The sequence below is a fragment of the Macaca thibetana genome, chromosome 13, assembly GCF_024542745.1.
Source record: "Macaca thibetana thibetana isolate TM-01 chromosome 13, ASM2454274v1, whole genome shotgun sequence".
Lineage (NCBI taxonomy): Eukaryota > Metazoa > Chordata > Mammalia > Primates > Cercopithecidae > Macaca > Macaca thibetana.
Window position 1 is genome coordinate 68,654,683 of NC_065590.1, and position 20,206 is coordinate 68,674,888.

At 35.1% G+C, this 20,206-nt stretch overlaps 3 protein-coding genes across 7 annotated transcripts in view; 1 reads left to right on the forward strand and 2 right to left on the reverse strand.

Moving 5' to 3' along the window:
- HNRNPLL (heterogeneous nuclear ribonucleoprotein L like) overlaps positions 1-18,393 on the forward strand; it is a 42,641-nt gene extending 24,248 nt beyond the window's left edge. For 3 of the 5 annotated variants that reach the window (XM_050753365.1, XM_050753364.1, XM_050753363.1), the window contains 7 exons: positions 2,066-2,137; positions 6,395-6,612; positions 9,892-10,013; positions 10,481-10,682; positions 11,363-11,420; positions 11,509-11,607; positions 16,142-17,182. In XM_050753365.1, coding sequence (XP_050609322.1) covers positions 2,066-2,137; positions 6,395-6,612; positions 9,892-10,013; positions 10,481-10,682; positions 11,363-11,420; positions 11,509-11,607; positions 16,142-16,197 — 827 coding nt within the window. In that variant the 3' untranslated portion in view covers positions 16,198-17,182. Of the gene's footprint in view, positions 1-2,065; positions 2,138-6,394; positions 6,613-9,891; positions 10,014-10,480; positions 10,683-11,362; positions 11,421-11,508; positions 11,608-16,141 lie in introns of all 5 variants that reach the window. The other 2 variants (XM_050753367.1, XM_050753366.1) reach the window with 1 other exon arrangement.
- Positions 1-20,206, reverse strand: part of MORN2 (MORN repeat containing 2) — a 1,051,609-nt gene that overhangs the window by 321,441 nt on the left and 709,962 nt on the right. The gene's annotated exons all lie outside the window — the stretch shown is intronic.
- GEMIN6 (gem nuclear organelle associated protein 6) overlaps positions 1-20,206 on the reverse strand; it is a 470,738-nt gene that overhangs the window by 219,816 nt on the left and 230,716 nt on the right. The gene's annotated exons all lie outside the window — the stretch shown is intronic.

Consider the following 20,206-nt stretch of genomic DNA (forward strand, 5'->3'; position numbering starts at 1 on the left):
ACAGTGAAACCCCGTCTCTACTAAAAAATACCAAAAAAACTAGCCGGGCGAGGTGGCGGGCGCCTGTAGTCCCAGCTACTCGGGAGGCTGAGGCAGGAGAATGGCGTAAACCTGGGAGGCGGAGCTTGCAGTGAGCTGAGATCCGGCCACTGCACTCCAGCCGGGGCGACAGAGCGAGACTCCGTCTCAAAAAAAAAAAAAAAAAGAAAAAAAAAAGAAACTGTTATATTTAGTGTTCAGCTTTCTGCTCACTTCTGTTTTACGTGACCTATTAGGTAGCGAATACTTCAAATGAAGTGAATTATTAATGAGAATGTTTGGCTGAAAGATACCTTGGAAGATAATCTAACTCCTTCATTTATGAATGAAAATTGTTTCTGTGACTATACAGCAAACTAGTGGTTGAAATTGGAATCATCTGATTCCCAACCCAGTTCTCTTTCCTTTATAGCACACTGTTAACTGTATCAGTAAAACTGAGTCATGAAGACATTATGGTTGTGGTTTTAAGATTCCTAGGTCGGATAAGGAATTGTATTTAGTGTTCGATGGCATATGCTTAAGCAGAGGAATATTAACAGGATAGATTAGTAGGCTAGACTGGCTCAAAAGGAGTGATTCTTGCATGATGAGAGACATTAGAAGCCCTGTAGTAGAAGGAACTGTGAATGTTAAGATTGAAGAAGAAATGACTTGGGGGAAATGGGGTCGGGGGGACAGTCATAATAACTACTCAAGCATTTAGAAGAGGTTTTGGACAATGACTAAGTCTGTAAGGCCCCAAATGGGGTAGAATATGGGTAGAGAATCAATTTCTATACAATATAAAAATTAATTTTCTCACAATTTATGGCTATCTGGAAATCTTCTTATTGGTTTTGGGTAAGCAGAAGCTAAATGGTCCCAACTGACAGAGATGATGTAAAGAGAATTTTTACATTGAATAAAAGTTAAACTAGATGGTGTCAGTCCATTTCAATGCTACAATAACTTGGAATACATGATTAAAACTCTACTTCTCTAGACTGAAGTGAAAATTAAAGTATTTCTCATCTCCCATAAACCTCATTTGTTTAAGTGACTAAGGATATAGGTGAAGCCTCTCTGAATATTCAAGGATTAGAATGACCAGAGTCTTAAGATTCATATTTTTAAAAATCTTATTGGGCACTGTAATTTCATCAGCAAACTTTCTAAAAATATTGTACAATGATTTTTAAAATTTACTAACCAACATGGGAGGTGCTATTTTAGAAACTTATAAGTAATTTTTTTGTTGATGTCTCTAATTAGATTTGGGAAAATTGGCATGCTTTTTCTGAAAATGTAGCTAGAATAAAAATTATCCTTTAGAGTATTGTAGTATTCTCATCCAATAATGTAGCCCCCTTGGTTAGCTTTATCTTGGCATCTTTAAAGTTTGGGGGTTGCTCATAGTCCTACCTGGTGTTAAGGTCAATAGACAATGACCTATTCATGATATAATATGAGCCAGTGATGTGAACATTTTCAGCTCTCAAGTCAGGTGTTTGTAAATATGTGCATATACATGTAAAATACTCTGTGTTTACTGATTGTGAAACCATGTAATACAGGTTGTTGTTGGCTTATGCTGAAACTTCTTGAAAGAAGCCCACTTTGAAAATGTGTTGCTGTTGAAGCTAATAGTATGATTCAGGTACTGTCTTTCAAAAGTACTGCACTTAAAGCTTGTTTTAAAGACATGTATTGGTAAAAACTTCTGTACAGTGTCAAACCTCTAGCATTGTGTACATTCACTTTCTGAAAAGTATCCATTCTTCCTTAAATTTGAAAGTGTGATTGTATTTGGCATTTGCCAAAAAGATATATTCAAGTTAAGTGGAATTTGTTAGATAGAATTAATTTTTTACACTCTTGGTGTTGTATTTAAATTGGATATGAATGGATGTTTAAAGTTAACCAGGAATCATATTTCTTTTATGAATTGTTGTATTGGATGTTTTGAATGGGTGTTTCCCATCTGAGAACTCTGTTAAGTACTTGGGTCAAAATTGTTAAAATCATGTTTCTACTTTTGTGTCAGATAGAGGAAAGGGTCGCCAGAGACAAGCCATTTTGGGAGAACACCCTTCTTCGTTTAGACATGATGGCTATGGTAAGTTGTCAAGGCAGAAAGAAGGTAGTATAGATGAACTGTTTGACTTGCTGCATTTCTGATGAAGTATGGCACATTTCTTGTCTCTGTATTTTTCCTGCGCATCTGCCTCGGTTTATATGGGAACAGTCCCTTATAATGTACTCCCAGGAGTTGTCCAAAATTTGTTTTCTTAGGATATTGATTATAAAAAAAAAACATTGAGATAAGTGAGAGCTACTAGTCGGGGATTGAATACTTTTTTGCCATTATTTTTTGGTTTGGTTTTGATTTTTAATGGGTTCTGGCTTGTAAGAGGACCAGAAAGAAGAATTATTGTTCAGTAAGTGTATTTTCTTTCATTCCAGCAATTAGGAACAAAGAGGAATTTTGAGTAATAAAGGCAGAAAGAATAGGGTATTTGTCAAAAAGGAACCATGCTTTTGGTTAGACTCACCTTTTAGTTCTATAGCTGGTATTTTGGCTTCAGTTAAATTTGTTCATATTTATTCCCCTTTTAAAACTTCTCAGCTTTTACTTTTTGCTACGTTGACAAGGTTATGGAACCTAGAATAATAATCTGCCCCAGGAAAAAGTTAGGGTAACATTAGGTATCAAACTATTGTCCTTATAAGTAGATCTTTTAACTAGCTGTAAATGGTTTTAAAATATTCTTTAGTTTTTAGTGGTAGTTATTGACTCTACCTATTCTGTGCTTTAAAGTTGAAGCACAATACTATTAAAAGTGGCAGAAAATAGAAATTGCTATGTTGTAGTCTTGAGATTGGTCACTGAAAAGCACCTGGTATTGCCTATTGTCCTAAACGGTTCAAATTGCTTACATATTTACTTTAATGACCATTCTTAGCTGTGAGTTTTGGCTTATTTTCTAGTGTTTTTCTTTTGAACTCGGGGGGGGGGGGGGAGGGGGGGGGGGGAGGGAGAGAGAGAGAGAGAGAGAGAGAGAGAGAGAGAGTGTGTGTGTGTGTGTGTGTGTGTGTGTGTGTGTGTTTTAAGGTTCCATAGTCTATATGGCAGAAAAGATTGAAACCATCTCTGTTTTGTCAAAACAGTAAGTGTGGTATAGAATGAAAATCTTACTACAGTTGGTTTAGTGAATGTGTACCTTGATTATTTTTCTTAGTTATTCCTGTAACAGAGTAAATATTAAACATGGTTGTATGGGTAGTTCTGATCCTGCAATAAAGAAACATTGGGTGTCTTTTGCACTTTGATAATGGAGGATTACAAAAAGTTTGCCGTTGCAAGTTTGTAGTATAGTTGTAGAGTCATGGCAGTCAGCTGAAGGCTAAAACCTGGTTAAATAGTTTGCCAAAGGGGATTAGAAACATCTGTGAAAGAATAAATGGAGGACAAGGAACTGTACTGTAGTAGTGTGGAAACAGATTTTTTCTTAGTATAAGTCTGCCTTCCTTTATAGAATTTTTACCGAAAAATAGTATAAACAAAATATGTTATATACCCTGCAAAAATTTTTTATTTTTAAAAAGCCTATTGTGAAATTTTTTGAGAGTTGTGGTGGGATTGTATTAGGGGGATATCCATTCTGACCTGTCTCCATTAAGATATTTAACTCTGAGGTTAATTTGTTCTACTTTTCTAGGGAAGTAAGCAAAATGGGATATAGGAGGAAAGAGAGTGAATAAAGAGGCAGAGAAGGTGAAGTAAGATGAGTAATAGGGGAAAAAGCAAAGATGGGGATGTGTGCTAGTGATATTGAGCCTTTTTACAAATATTGCAAATCACAAATGTATCCCTTCAGATCAGCAGTTCAGCAAAACAGGTTTACTTGCATTTTGGAATCACCTTATAGATTACCTTTCCTTTTCCTATATAATGACCTATAAGGGAATAGAAAGAGTTAATTATGGTTCAGGACCCATAGATTCTATCAGAGTAAGTTTATTCATTGGTTTATTATAGCAGTATGAAATATATGTAAATCATCACAATTCTTTACATCTTTTAATTTGGGAAGCCCAGACTTAATGATATGAGCTGGTAGAAGCTTTCTTAGTTGAACCGTGGCAGAAATTGATATATAGATTTATTTGCTATAAGCTCAAGAAGAGTTTGTATATTAATTTGTAGCATCTTTGGATATGGTTTGTAGACCAAAGATTTTAAAGCTTGAAAGATGTGAAAAATGCCTTCAAGATGTTAATATACCATTTATTTTTCCACATCAGTTTTTTAAATATTTGAAGCATTAGTTTTTTGAACACCCAGACTTTCTATTATCAATTTAGCATAGAAAACTTTTAAAAGACTTCTGATTTTTCTTATCTTAAACAATATAGGTAATAATTTAAGTAGTATAGATAAGGTAATTTAATAATGATGGTTCAAAGTCATAATTATAAACATCAGTTATTCTTTTGGACTGATTTTGGTTGTTAGGGCTGTAGATCTCAGAGGTTTTGGACCTTAGCCACTATACATAGAGTAAAAGTTTCCACTGCCTATCTACCATGTGTCTTTTTACTTCCATGAAAAAGAAAATTCAGTGTGATGATGGTGAAGTGTCATTACTGTATAAGCAAATGGTAGGTGGTGGGGAGGCAGTATATTATGTATATGTACTTTTGCAGTAGGAATAAGAATAATTGATATTTGAATCTTGGTGTGTATAACAGTCTAAGAGGCTAAAATATGTAATTACTAAACAGTCGCTCATTTGGATTGTTTTGTTAAACTACCAGTTGCCAATAAAAGGAGTAGTTGAAATCCATGACCAATTTAAGGAGACACTGATGATGATAAATTGATAAAGTATTCCTCCCTGAAACTGCCGAAATTCACACCGTGTTTGCGTGTGCTTGGTGGTAGTGTTACTGTGTTGTTATGAATGGCAACTGTTATTAGAATACCGAAAATTGGAGTCCACCATAAGCTCTAACAGTATGTTATGAATACCAAAATTTAGTAGTTCTTAGTAATTCACTTAGTAGATAGATGACAGTTGTCCCTTAGTCTTATTTACAAAAAGTGCAACTCAGTGACATTGCATACTCTTTAGTTCTTGAGAAATGGAGAAAGGACTTGGGTTTTTGGATTGGTTTTGCACATCAGGGGGACCTTTGCATGTACCCCAGACGATGCTTCTGTTATAATTAACTTAGGAGCACCTAAGATGTGTAGGGTTTCTGTTTCTGAGCTGCATGTCTCCATCTTAGTTGTTGCTTTTGAGTTTCTCTGTCTTCTTATTGCTGTAAAATGTGCCCTATGCCTACTTTGAGTGTCAGTTTTCTCCACCGTCATTTCTTTTCATTCTACACTCTCGCTTTATTTTTTGTTACTTTTATTGTGGATGGGAAAAACAGATAAAGTTGTTTAAAGCTACTCTAAAGTTAGCAAGTTGATTCTTAATGAGGATTCTCAATGTAAGAAACACAGATTTGTGTGTGTGTTTCTGCTGAAATAGTTTTAGATACTCAGGCATTATTTCCTTCTGGGTTTTTGATATTGTTTCAAAAAATGGAAGTTGTAATAAGACACCTGTGTGTAGTTGAGATATTAACTAAATATAGGGTTTAGTTTCCTAAATTAGAATTAGGAATAAGATACCAACCTGAAAGTACACAGTAAAATATATTCAAGGAAACAACTTTTCAATGGGACTGAAGAGGTTCTTTTTATTATATCTGTATAGAGATAGCTTCCTAGATTTCACTGTACATGTAATATTATTACTCCTCCAAAAGACATTGGCAGGAGGTTTATTATTTATTTATTTAATTATACTTTAAGTTCTAGGGTACATGTGCACAATGTGCAGGTTTGTTACATATGTGTACATGTGCCATGCTGGTGTGCTGTACCCATTAACTCGTCATTTACATTAGCTATATCTCCTAATGCTATCCCTGCCCCCCCCCCCCATAGGACCTGGTATGTGGTATTTTTAAAATTTGAGGTATAATTTATATACAGTGGCCCCAAATTTTACATTCATTTTCTTAACCCCCACCTCATTGCCTTTTTTGTTAAACTATCATATTTTAAAAATATAAACTCATAGCCTGGTGTATGCAGGTATAGGTCAATATATATTGTATCTGGTGCAAATGAATACAAATTTTATTAATTTTCCTTGGGTTATACTGAAATATCCATACATTTAAATTTTCTTTTACATCAAACTAGCTAATACTAAGAGTTTATTTTTTTGTGTGGTGCAGTATATCTCCTAAAGTATTTACAAACAGAACTATATGTATATGTTAGTTAATTTGTTTATTTTGATCATTTTTATAGGATCCCATGGTCCATTATTGCCTTTGCCAAGTCGTTACAGAATGGGCTCTCGAGATACACCTGAGCTTGTTGCTTATCCATTACCACAGGCTTCTTCCTCTTACATGCATGGAGGAAATCCCTCTGGTTCAGTTGTAATGGTTAGTGGATTACATCAACTAAAAATGAATTGTTCAAGAGTCTTCAACCTATTCTGCTTATATGGAAATATTGAGAAGGTAAGTTTCTCTTTATATTAGTTTCTTTTGCTAGGATACTCAGTAGTAATTCTGAAAAGGCTGCAAATACGTGTCTTCTCCTTGTATCAGGAATATCCAAGTTCTTTCAGTAATGACCCACATAAGCTAAAAATCCATTATATAGGAACTCTGGAAAATGTTTTTTGTTGGTAAGTAATAAGTATAGGTTGTTGATACTACAAATATTTTTAAAATAACCATTATAAAAAGAAGTCTAAAGCAGTAGTAATCAACCTTATGGTATGAGAGGCGTGAAGTCTATATTTTTGTGATCTCATTTCAAAGAGATTCTAGCATTTAACATGTTGAAAGAACAGTTACTTTCATGGAGGGTATATGTAAAAACAAGCTTAAGAGCCTAGCCAGAAGTTGTGAATTTCAGAAGAGTTCTAGAATTTAGGCACTTGCCTCCTAAATGCCAGGGTTCTATTATCTTCAGAGGAACCATGTGCATTTAGCTCAATCAGTATTTGAAACTGACCCACTTTGATAGAATGTGTCCAAAACTTTCTGTCTAGCAATTTACATATTTTGGAGGTCTTTAATAATTGTAACTTTATTATCAAATAACTGTGTTTTCCCCAAATCTGCGACATTTTATTTATTGATGTCTCACAAATGTGAGATAAATAGTTTTTGAAAGAATCATGGAAAATTTAACTAGGAAAGTGAATGGTAGTCTTAAGTTACCAGTTGTTTGATACACTTGCTAATTTGAGTTTTAGTACTGTAGTAATGTGTTTTTTTCCTGTTTTAAGTGATTTTAGTGTTCTTTGCAACAGTAAGTACTTGCAGCATGTGAGTCACTGTGTGGGAGGGGAACATGGCTTGAAAAGTTGGTACATTTAGTTCTTAGTTCATTAATTCTAAAGCCTCCTTGATCAAAGGAAGCAACTCTTCAAAATTCTGAAACAAGAATTTTGTCAACCATTTGATCACAGTAGGAAAAAAAAAAAAAAAGAAAACTCCACATTTGGTCTGGGGGATAACATATGGGATACTTACGCTTGCATAACTGGCCAAGAATACATGGGATAGGTTTAGTAGCATTGGGAGAAGTATTATTTTCACACAGACACTTTATCTTAGACCCAAGTGTTAAGTGGAGGGAACTGCATGTTTGATAATTAAATGGGCTTTAATGTATATTTTAACTTCCTTTATATTTTCTTTTTGTGCTATTCACATATGCAGACAATCAGAATCAGGCAATTTAATCAACATTTTTAGTAGATCTTTGTCTTTTGTGTTATAAACTGTCTCATATGATTTAGAAACTCAAATTACTTTTTCTAATGAAACTTAGATTTTCTGTATGTTATTTGACTAATTCTAGTATCTTTCACTCTACATCTCCCAAGTTTTTAAAACATTTTAAATGATAGGCTGTGGTACATTGAACTCAAACTATCATAATCCTTTAAAGATCCATATATAGTTAATTTTTTCTTTCTTTTGAAGATTTACCAATACAAGAACCACATATTTAATGTGTATATTTAGTCACTATTAGATTTGTAGATAGTCATTGGATTAAATCAAGGGAGAGAATTTTGCCCATGAGAAGACAAGAGATTTCAAATAAAGCTGAAAAATTGTTACAACTGAGTTTTGTTCAAGTACAGGTGTAGTATATCCTATTAAAGTGGGTAGTTGAAGTGATGGAAATAGATGCCATGTTGCATTTGTTGTGTAAATATATTCTCAGTATTCTTTAGAGGTCAATAGATAAGAAGGAAATACATTCAAGGTGTCATCTATGCCATTGATACAGGAGGCCTCCCTTATCCACAGTTTTGCTTTCAGTTACTCACTGTTAACTGCTCCAACAATAGGTGACTACAGTAAAATAAGATTCTGTGAGAGAGAGAGCATGTTCACATAATTTTTATTATAGTAGATCATTTATAATTTTTCTATTTTATTATTTTGTTTATTACTGTGCCTAATTTATAAATTAAACTTTATCATAGGTATGTATGTACAGGAAAAAGTGTAGTATATATATGCTATGCTTATATATAGTATATACTATGCTTAACCTCTGTCTTCTTTTCCTTTCTTTTCCTTTCTTCCTTTCTTCTCTCCTTCCTTCCTTCCTTCCCTCCCTCCCTCCCTCCCTCCCTCCTTCCTTCCTTCTTTCTTTCCTTCCTTTCTTCCTTTCCTCCCTCCTTTCTTTTCTCCTTTCTTTTCTCCTTTCTTTTTTCTCTTCTCTTCTCTTTTCGAGACGGAGTCTCGCTCTGAGTAGCTGGGACTACAGGTGCGTGCCACCATGCCCAGCTGGTTTTTGCATTTTTTTTTTTTTTGTAGAGATGGGGTCTCAACTATGTTGCCTAGGCTGGTCTCAAGCTCCTAGGCTCAACCAAGCATCCCACCTTGGCCTCTCAAAGTGCTGGGATTACAGGTGTGAGCCACTGCGCCAGGCATTGTCTGCAGTTTTAGGCATCCATTGGGGTTCTTGGAATGTATCCCTCAAAGATAAGGGGGAACTACTGTACTTAATAGCTACTTAGGGACTTCCCAAGACTAAGCACTATGCTGAATGATATCATACTTTACACCTTCTAACCCTTACAGCATTATATTCTAAAACTGGAAATAGTACAAGAGGGTAACTTTGGCCTCTGCCCAAACTGTCCTGAAATAACATGTATTCCCCTACGTTGTACAGGCCTTCCTGTGACCATGCTATCTCAAGGCTATTTTGTATTATTTCTTTTATAGCATCTTGTTTGTTGCATTAATAGAATTCTACATAGTTTGTAATTACTATTTGTTTACTTTTACATTTCTGACTTAACTACTAGAATATAAGGTTCAGGAAGATAATGTCTGTTAACATTCACCATTAAATCCCCAGTACCTACCACAGTGCTTATCAAAACATATTAGACACTTAATAAATATTTGTTGAAAGAATAAATATTAATGAGTCCTGCCAGATGGTATTATCTACATTTTCAACAACAATCCATGGCTCAGAGAAGTTAAGTATATTGCCCTCAAATCACATAATTAATATATAACATTATGTATTAATGTGCTGTTCTTCAGTGGGCTATACAATAGTAGTATAGTGTTCCTTTTTAACTACTGAATTTTGATAAGAGTTAAGGGTATCTCGTAACATGGCAGAATATAGTTAAAATCCAGGTGATCTTCTGTATTTTAAACCACTTAGGTCATATTGTCTTTAAAAAATTCTGCTACTGTAAAAGGGAATTAAATGGTCACCTTTTTCGGATTTTGTGTTTACAGGTAAAATTTATGAAGACCATTCCTGGTACAGCACTGGTAGAAATGGGTGATGAGTATGCTGTAGAAAGAGCTGTCACACACCTTAATAATGTCAAATTATTTGGGAAAAGACTTAATGTTTGGTAATTATCTATCTTAAATGATAAATTTTTAAAAATATTTTTAAATCTTTATCCTTTTTTATTAGAGACATTAATGTCAACTTGAGAATATTTTAACGTAACTGAGGGCACATCTTAAACAACAGCTGTAGTATTGTTATTTTAGATAAGGATTAGGGTCATATCACTCAGATTTTGCTTAGCTATACCTGTTTTTTAGTTTTATGATGATAAAACGTTTAAATGGGCAAGTTTTTGTGTTAAAGTTTTCTAATATGAGAATATATTTAATAGATTTTCTTTCTAATTGATGTCTAAACTACAAGAGTGATTGATTATAACCCAAACTAAATCCTCTATTTAAATAGCTCTATGTATGCCTTTTTTGGTTAAGATTTATGCAAGCAAAATATATCAGCATTCTGAGACTACTTGTTGCTTTTTATCTAACAAAGTACTTTTGTATGTCTTTTCTTTCTAATCTTTAGCGTGTCTAAACAACATTCAGTTGTTCCAAGTCAAATATTTGAGCTGGAGGATGGTACGAGTAGCTACAAGGATTTTGCAATGAGCAAAAATAATCGCTTTACAAGTGCTGGCCAAGCATCTAAGAATATAATCCAGCCACCCTCCTGTGTTTTGCATTATTATAATGTTCCATTGTGTGTCACAGAGGAGACCTTCACAAAGGTAGGCACTGAAATACAAATGTGTATAGAATGTTGCCATTTCCTATTTTAAAATCTGTTTTAGCTTCATTTGGAAGTCGCCTTGCTCATTCTTTTGCTTTTGATATTATTAGTATTTTATTTACTTGGTACGGATAATTTATTCTTTGACCGTTGTACTTTTCTGGCCTCCATTCCTCATTGGTCTTTGTTGATGTGTGGTTCAGTCCTTTTGAGAGTTGGAATTAGAATGAGGTCGTCTTACTCTTGCATTCAGAAAGTTATTTAAAGACATTCATGTCTTTAAATCTCACCCACAACAAAATTTTATCCATATTGTTTCCCCTAACTTAGAAAATGCTAAGTAAGAATTGTAAGAAATGCTTCAGATAAATGATTTTCTGGAACTCTACTCCCTACCTTAAGTACTAGATAAATCCTGGTCAACTCTGAGAATATGTATTTTAGTTAACAAATTGGTGATTTTATTGTACGGCACTAAGTTACTTAACATAATTTATAGAATTTTACTGTTTTTAATTGATTTTCTCATACAACTTGAGAAAGTATGTAAAAACATACTTGATTTAATCCATTCATTCCAGAATTGAAACTTAAATTCTGCCATAAAGTTTACTTTCTGTAAAAAAGTGGGATATTATTTTGGCTATATTTTTAATGAAGTTTTACTTTCTTTGGCAGTTGTGTAATGACCATGAAGTTCTTACATTCATCAAATATAAAGTGTTTGATGCAAAACGTAAGTGAACAGTCCCTCTTTTAAAGTTTTCTGGTTAAGTTGGTGATAAGCAAGTAATAATAACTGAGTTTGTGTTTTTTTGTTTTAGCTTCAGCCAAAACACTTTCTGGGCTGTTAGAATGGGAGTGCAAAACTGATGCAGTAGAAGCCCTGACGGCACTGAATCACTATCAGATAAGAGTCCCGAGTAAGTAAAATGCTGTATTTGTGTCATAATTATTTAGTGGGAGTTACCTTCACAGAAACATTCATGGTAATATAAAAATAACACTTAATAGGCTTCTTAAAAAATACAGATAAATACGAAAACAAAAGGCATATTAATTCCTGTATTAGTTATCTATTGCTGTATAACAAATTGCCATACAATTTAGCATCTTAAAACAGCAAACATTTATCATCTTACTGTTTCTGAGGGTTAGTATTTTGGGTGCATTTCAGCTGGGTGATTCAGGCTTAGGATCTCTCATGAAGTTGGCAGTCAAACTGTTATCTAAGTCTGCAGTAATCTCAGGGCTTGACTGAAGCCAGAAGATCCACCCCCAGGCGCACTCATGTTGTTGTGTGCAGGCTCAGTCAAGCCACATTGGCCTTTTCATGGTAGCTGACTTCTCTCTGAGTGATCCAAGAGATAAATCAACAATGTTTTTTATAACCTAACATTGGAAGTGGCATACCATCACTTAACGTTACAATTTTTTTGGTCACAGAGACCAAACATGGTACAGTGAGTGTGGGAGGGGACTATACAGGGTGGGAGTACCAGGAGGTTGGAATCACCTTCAAGCTATAACTTCCACAATCCCTATTGATCATTTTAGAGGAAAGCAATACATGCATATGGTTAGAAAACTCAGACAGTACATAAAGGTACAAAATGAAAAGTTAAAGCTTTCTACAACCTCGAACCTTTTGTCTCATTCTTTTTTTCTTCCCTAGTGTGTGTATATAATTATATATATTTTTAAAACTTGGCCGGGCCCTGTGGCTCACACCTGTAATTCCAGCACTTGGGGAGACTGAGGCAGGAGGATCGTCTGAGGTCAGGAGTTTGAGACCAGCCTGGCCAACATGGCGAAACCCTGTCTCTACTAAAAATTAAAAAAAAAAAAAAAAATTAACCCGGCGTGGTGGCACACACTTGTAGTTTCAGCTACTTGGGAGGCTGAGGCAGGAGAATTGCTTGAACCCAGGAGGTGAGGTTGCAGTGAGCTGAGATCACGCCATTGCCCTCCAACCTGGGCAACAGAGCAAGACTCCGTCTCAAAAAAATAAAATAAAAAAACAAAATGATTCTTCTGTACATACTTGCCTATGTCTTGCTGTTTTCACTTAATATATCTTGGAGCTATTTCTATATTGCCACATTCAAAGCTGCTTTTTTAAAGCATTTTCAGGATAGCTATTTATAATTGAGATGTATCACAGTTTTGTCTTATTTACCATATCTCCCCACTGATGAACACTCTGGTTGCTTCTGTTTGTTTTTATCTGTTATTGTAATATAATATAAACATCCTTATAGTTGCACTTTTTTATTTTTTAATTTTTTTTAGTTTTTAATTTTTTTTTTTTTTTTTTTAATAGAGACAAGGTCTCACTGTGTTGCCCAGGCTGGTCTTGAACTCCTGAGCTCTGCCTCAGCCTCCTAAAGTGCTAGGATTACAGACGTGAGCAACCACGACTGATCAATAGTTGCACTTTCTAATGTGTGTTTTTAGGACAGTTTTTCAGTAGTGTAGGACATGAAGATTTATAGTTAGGTAGAATGTTGCTAGATTGTACCTTATAAAGGTTGCATCAGTTTACATTACCACCTGTGGTATATGAAAATGTTCATTGCTCAGCACTCTTAGCAACACTGAGTGTTGTCAGATACTCAATTTTTACCAGTATGATAGATTAAAAATGGTATTCTGTTGTTTTAATTTGTGCCAAGTGAAATTGTTACCACTTGTTTATTGTCTCCATTATACTAACAATGGCCTCTTTTTTTTTTTGAGACGAGTCTCACTCTGTCCCCCAGACTGTAGTGCAGTGGCATAATCTCAGCTCACTGCAATCCCCGCCTCCCAGGTTCAAGCAATTCTCCTGCCTCAGCTTTCCAAGTAGCTGGGATTATAGGCACCTGCCACCACACCCAGCTAATTTTTGTATTTTTGGTAGAGACGGGGTTTCACCATGTTGGCCAGGCTCGTCTCAAACTCCTGGACTTCATGATCCGCCCACCTCGGCCTCCTGAAGTGCTGGGATTACAGGCATGAGAAAACTCAAGTTTAATTTTTGAAACTTTGTGCTGTGTAATTTACTTTGATCCTGGATCTAAAGGGTATTTAAATAATAGGGGAACCTTATTGGGTGTGGTGATGAATGATGGTTTAAAAAAGAGAAAAAAAACCACTGAATGATTTATGGGTGGAATAACATCTGAAATTTGCTTTGAAATATTCTGGCTTTCAAAACTATGTGTGAAGGGTAGGTAGATGAAGTAAGACAGCCAAATATTGACAATTACTGAAGCTGAGTGATAGGTATGTGGGGATTCATTAAACCTATCTATATTTTTGTGTATGTTTGAAAATTCCTTAATAAAAAGTAAGAAACACTTTATTTTTTTTTGAGACAGGGTCTTGCTCATGTCCTAGCCTGGAATGCAGTGGTGCAATCACAGCCTACTGCAGCCTCAACTTCCCTGAGCTCAAGTGATCCTCCCACCTCAGCCTCCCAAATAGCTGGGGCTACAGGCATGCAACACTATGCCCAGCTTATTGATGTATATTTATTTTAAAAAATGTTTTAGATAGGGGGGTCCTGCTGTATTGCCTAGGCTGGTGGTCTTGAACTCCTGGCCTCAAGCAATCCTCTGGCCTCAGCCTCCCAAGTTGCTGGGATTATAGGCACAAGCCACAATGTCGACTTCCTTCTCATTTTACTTTTAGTTTAAAAAAGAAAAGGGAAATGTTATTAAGTAGTGAGTCAGGCTTAATTTTTGAGAGAAAGTTTTAAAAAGCTTTAAAGTTATATGAAATACATTAGAGATAGTATATAAATTGTAAACTATTTGCAGATAGGGACAGTTATGTATGTTTTTATCCTCCGCAGTGTCTTGTACACACTTGTTGATGCATATGCTTTTCCCCTTACAGGAATTTTTTTTCTTTAATGAACTACAGCTTTTAATACTAAAATTGTGATACATTAAGATAGCAAAACCGGTTCTTTGCTTTGATTTCTTATATATACAGTTGAGGAAGAGCTATTTTCTGCCTGGTCTGAAAAATTAAAGGAAAGAAAAATTTGCAAAGTGGAAATATTTTTGTGAAGTATACCCAATTTTTTTTTTTCCAGTAATTTCAAAACTTACATGCCCCATTGATGAAGAGAGATTTAATACTAGATTTCCTGGAAACTTTTGGGATCACAGATGTCTTCATGTACATTCCAGCTTTGTACATGTACAAAGCTTTGTAAATTCCAGCTTTGTACATGTAAATGTAAATTCCAGCTTTGTACATGTACATTCTCCGCTCACTGCAAGCTCCGCCTCCTGGGTTCACGCCATTCTTCTGCCTCAGCCTCCCGAGTAGCTGGGACTACAGGCGCCTGCCACCACGACTGGCCAATTTTTTGTATTTTTAGTAGAGATAGGGTTTCACCGTGTTAGCCAGGATGGTCTCGATCTCCTGACCTCGTGATCCGCCCACCTCGGCCTCCCAAAGTGCCGGGATTACAAGCGTGAGCCACTGCGCCTGGCCTGAATTGACTTTTATAGAGAGTTAACTGCTAGCAGTATTTTTGCAATGTGAACTTTGCTGCTTAATCCTGATACTATTTATTCTTTTGTTTTGTTTTGTTTTTTTGAGACGGAGTCTCGCTCGGTCCCTCAGGCTAGAGTGCAGGCTGGAGTGCAGCGGCCTGATAATCAGCTCACTGCAAGCTCCGCCTCTCCGGTTCACACCATTCTCCTGCCTCAGCCTCCAGAGTGGCTGGGACTACAGGCGCCTGCCACCATGCCCGGCTAGTTTTTTGTATTTTTTGTAGAGACGGGATTTCACCATGTTAGCCAGGATGGTCTTGATCTCCCAACCTCGTGATCCACCCGTCTTGGCCTCCCAGGCATGAGCCACCACGCCCGGCCGATACTGTTTATTCTTTAATGATCAGTTCACTAAAAAAAATTGAGTGCCGGACAGTGTTGAGAACAATAGAAATGTAGCAGTCAATAAAGTCTGCCTTCATGAGCTTACCTTTCAGTAAATATGAATAAAAATCTTCCCCTTACCTTACTTAGAAATTTTACTTTTTTTTTTTTTTTTTTTTTTTTGAGACGGAGTCTCATTCTGTCACCCCACTCTGTCACCCAGGCTGGAGTGCAGTGGTACAATCTCGGCTCGCTGCAACTTCCACCTCCCACCCAGGTTCATGCAGTTCTGCCTCAGCCTCCAGAGTAGCTGGGACTACAGTCGCACACCACCACACCAAGCTAACTTTTGTATTTTTAGTAGAGAGGGGTTTCACCTTACTGGCCAGGCTAGTCTCGAACTCCTGACTTCAGGTGAGCCACCAAGTCTGGTCAGTTTTACTTCTTTATATTCCTGCTTTATATTCACCATATTCTTTATATTTTGTATAAAAAGGTGAAATAATTTACTCTGGTACTTCAAAGTGATATTGAAAGTTTGATGAAGTGAAATATTAACTCTGTTTTTTACTTTTTACAGATGGTTCCAATCCCTATACATTGAAGCTTTGCTTTTCTACATCATCCCATTTATAAGAAGAGAAGAGCATGTTAGAATTTATGTTCACCTTTATTACAATTTCAAAGCTACACTTCATTAAAAAAATCTAAAATGGTTGATCTCATGTTGCCTTGCTTACTTTAAGATCCTGTTCTGTAATAAACATATTTTGCCTTGAGTAAATTTGTTGTAAACTTAAATATTGTTTTCATTTTAAGATAGAATATCATAATGTAGACTATCTACAGCTTCATTGTAGATTATACAGATATATAATTTCTAACCTTATTACTGTAATTTTTCTTCCACAGTAAAAATATATTTGCATTCTTAATGCTAATTATCTGCAAGTATTTTTTCATTGTGTAAGAGATTAATGCAGGTGAAAGTATTGCATTTTAATATAGAATTCCTATTATATGTTTAGATGTTTAAGTATGTTGCAGTTACTCCTATTAAACATAACTTTGTATTTATTTAATCAAGTTTGAGAATAACATTACATATGTTGAATTTTAAGTACTACAGATTTAACTGATTTTATATTTCTGAAAGGCTAACAGACATGAATACACTTGTACAGTATGCATTCAGACTTATTTAAATTGGTGTATTTTTTTTTAAGTCAGTGTCCATTTGTATTGACATGCCTCTCTGTTTCTAGTCCAGTTTGGAGATTTTATAAACTTATAACAATGAGTTAATGTGTTCATTTTCATTTGTTGCATGTGACTTAAATACAGCTAGTATTTGGCATTGAGATTTTAATAGAGGTTATAATTAACAGTTCCTCTTATAGATAATAATCTGGGATCTATGGGTGGGCTTCAGAGAATCTGTGTACCCCCTAAAATTGTATGTAGAATTTTGGATATTTACATTTTTATTTTTTACTCTTGAATCCATCAGTAATATGTATTTTTCTACATGGTACAAGATTTAAGGATCTAATTTTATTTTTATTCCAAACAGATAGCTATTTGTCTCAATACCATTTATTAAACATTCTTTCTCCCACTGGATCTGCTTTTTTTTTTTTTTTTTTTCTTTTTAAAATAATAGATTTTATACCTAGGCAAGTAAGATTTAAGGACCAAACGTGGTATTAAGAGACTATAGCACGATTGTTACCAAGTTCACAGCTTTTTTACAATAGAAAAACCGATGTGGCCATTTTGTTTTCATCTTTTAAAAGAAGGGAGAATATGTGTCATCTACCTAGAATAACTGATATCAATAGTTGGTAATAGCAGTTTTGTAATCCTGACACTTTTAAACAAATTTGTAAATGCAAGTTCCATTTAGATCTTTTGTAAAGACTTTATTTTAAATTTTAATATGAGTCCTTTTATAAATAAGGCACGTGTTTACAGTTTTAGAGCTGTTTAATAGAAAGTTTAGATGGAAACTAAACACACATTAACATTTATTTCCCCTCATTTTGATGGCAGTGGACCAGCATTTCCTCTAAAGATAAAGAAAAAATTAAATTTTAACCTAGAAGTATTTTAGACCCTTATCACAGAACCCAGTAAGTTATGCCAAGGGTAACTGTGTGAACTGTGTTCGATACTGGGCTATGTATGTTTCTTACTCGTTGCCAATTTAATACCTAAGTTTATCTAACTTTACAATAAACAAAGCTTTTTTCCCCCTATAAATACTTTTCTACCTCTGTTGAAAAATTGAAATGCCTTAATTTTGGTTTATGTAATAGTTGTCTACTTTCTTTCCTCCTCTGAAAATTAATGTGGGTTACAGAATTACAGACTTTTTAATGCCTAAGATATTAAGAAATAAACCTGTAGGTATTGGCAGGGCATTTAGATTTTAATTAGTTTTGACTTGTAGAAATGATTTTTATCTGTAAGGCTCTCTCTCTACCAAAATAAGTGTATTCTTTGGGAGTAAACTGGTTGGTAAGTTGGGCCTTGCTGATAGATATATGCACTGGTGTGTAAGCCCTATACTGCTGCTGTCACTAATGTTTTTGATAGTTTACTTGGGGATGACTGCTGTTAATGAACTTTGCTTTGTGAATACTCCCTCTTTCCTTAGCCTTGGCAACATTCTTCTCTGAGCTATCTTTATGCTTTTAGAAGAACAAGAAAAATCAGATTTAAGAGCTATAAAGAAATAATACTAGCTTTGAGTTTCTTTAAAAAAATATTGAAATCCCATCTCTGTATCCAAATCCTACTACGTATTTGAAAATAAATCTGCCAAACTGAGTTATGGAATATGAGCTGCCTTTTAAAAATCCCTGTTCTGCTAAAGGTGTTGCTTCACCAAATAAAAATATTTGCAACTGTAGCCAACATGAGACTTTGCAAACATCCTAGTGATTTGGTTGTCTCAACTATGTCTTGAACAGAATTGAGAAGAGGGGAAAAAATGACTAAATGGGGTCAGTTGTTTCATGTTTTCTTTACAGATAGGCTGCTAGGGAACTGCAAAGTAGCTGTCAGTGATACTGTTTCTGGAATACAGAAATTTTGAGTGGAGAACATTTTCCCATACTTAGGAATCTGAAGCACAAGGAGCTTTGCTTCTCTTAAAGGTAACGAAAGTGCTTGTGAGATAACAGCAATGAACTTCCTATCTCCATGTGGTGGTTTGGTCTAAGAGACTTTTAGTCCACTGAGGGTTCGTGTGAAGAGTAGCAGGCCTTTGTCTTCACAGTACTGCAGCTCTGCTCATGATGATTTTCAATGTCAACCAAAAAGTAAGTGAATGTGCAGGCATGAATACTATTTAAACCAAATAAATTATTTGGGATATTAAATCGCGGATATTTTGGATTTTAAATAGTGGATATTTAATCCATAATATCGTTGCTTTTGCCTAAAACCTAACATTTTCATCAAATGGATTCAAGTGTTAATTGAAACCTAATATATTTTATTTAGCAAAATACCATCTTCTAGGGATCTTAGTTCTAATGTTTTTTGAACTTGAACAAATAAAATGGACTTTGCTTTACTAGTTACTTTCATAGAAAGTCCTTCATTCGAGGGAACACTTGAAATTCTCTGAGTTTTAATTTACAAATGAGGAAGCTAGTAATGTTGGATATTGTTTTCTCTATCCTCCATTCCACCCTCCCCTATTTTTTAGCAGTAATCAAGGTTTGAGTGAGCCTTATTGACTTAGCCTCATCACTCTAACTCAGTACCTCTTAATAAGGGTGGCAGGTCTTCCTAGAGGGGTATTTTGACAGTTTGTAGGGGTGTTTTTTCAGTGTTTAGGGGACGCTGCAAACAATTCAATAGGTAGGACCAGGAAGAATTATCCCTTGTCCTACATGACTTTCCGATTTCTTATCAGATATTCAAATAGGTAAAAAACCTGTTTATAATGACCTGATCCTAGAGTCTGACTTTTTAATATATTAATGCAAAATATTTTTGTGTGGTTTTAATATGCAGTACACTGAATTTTTAGCAATACAACTACCTTATAAACCAAGGAAATAATGTTTAGAATGCTTTCGAGAGTTGTTTGCCATTTTGGAAAATTAAATCATCAACGTATTATTGGGATTGCCATTATAATACACAAGGGTCAGTTTTCATTTGTCACATCTCTGTATTCTATTGTAGCCATGCCTGAGCATTTATGTATTACAACATATATTTTATCATAAATTTTATTTCTCCCTTAACAATTAGAGTTTTATTTGGTTTTTCTTTAAGCTGTGTGTGTCTGTGTGTAGGTAGGTATTATCTAGGAATTTTATTTCAGCATAGTAAAAGGATATCAGATTGGGTGGGGAACCACTGTTGTAAACAAGGTAATAGTCTGATTCTGTGTTGAACAGGTAACCTAGGCTGATCCAAAGAGAATGACACCTAGGATTTGTTGACGAATGGATGAGGAAGTGCTCTCGCTAAGGAGTGTGGTCTGCTTGTGTAAGATTAGGCCTGGGACTGTTAGAGCCATTTTGCTGTCTTGAGGGAAACTAGCTAGTAGAGAAAAATTGAATACACAGTGGAAACCACCTTGAGCATAGGCTCATTGGGTATTTTGTGCACAATACACACA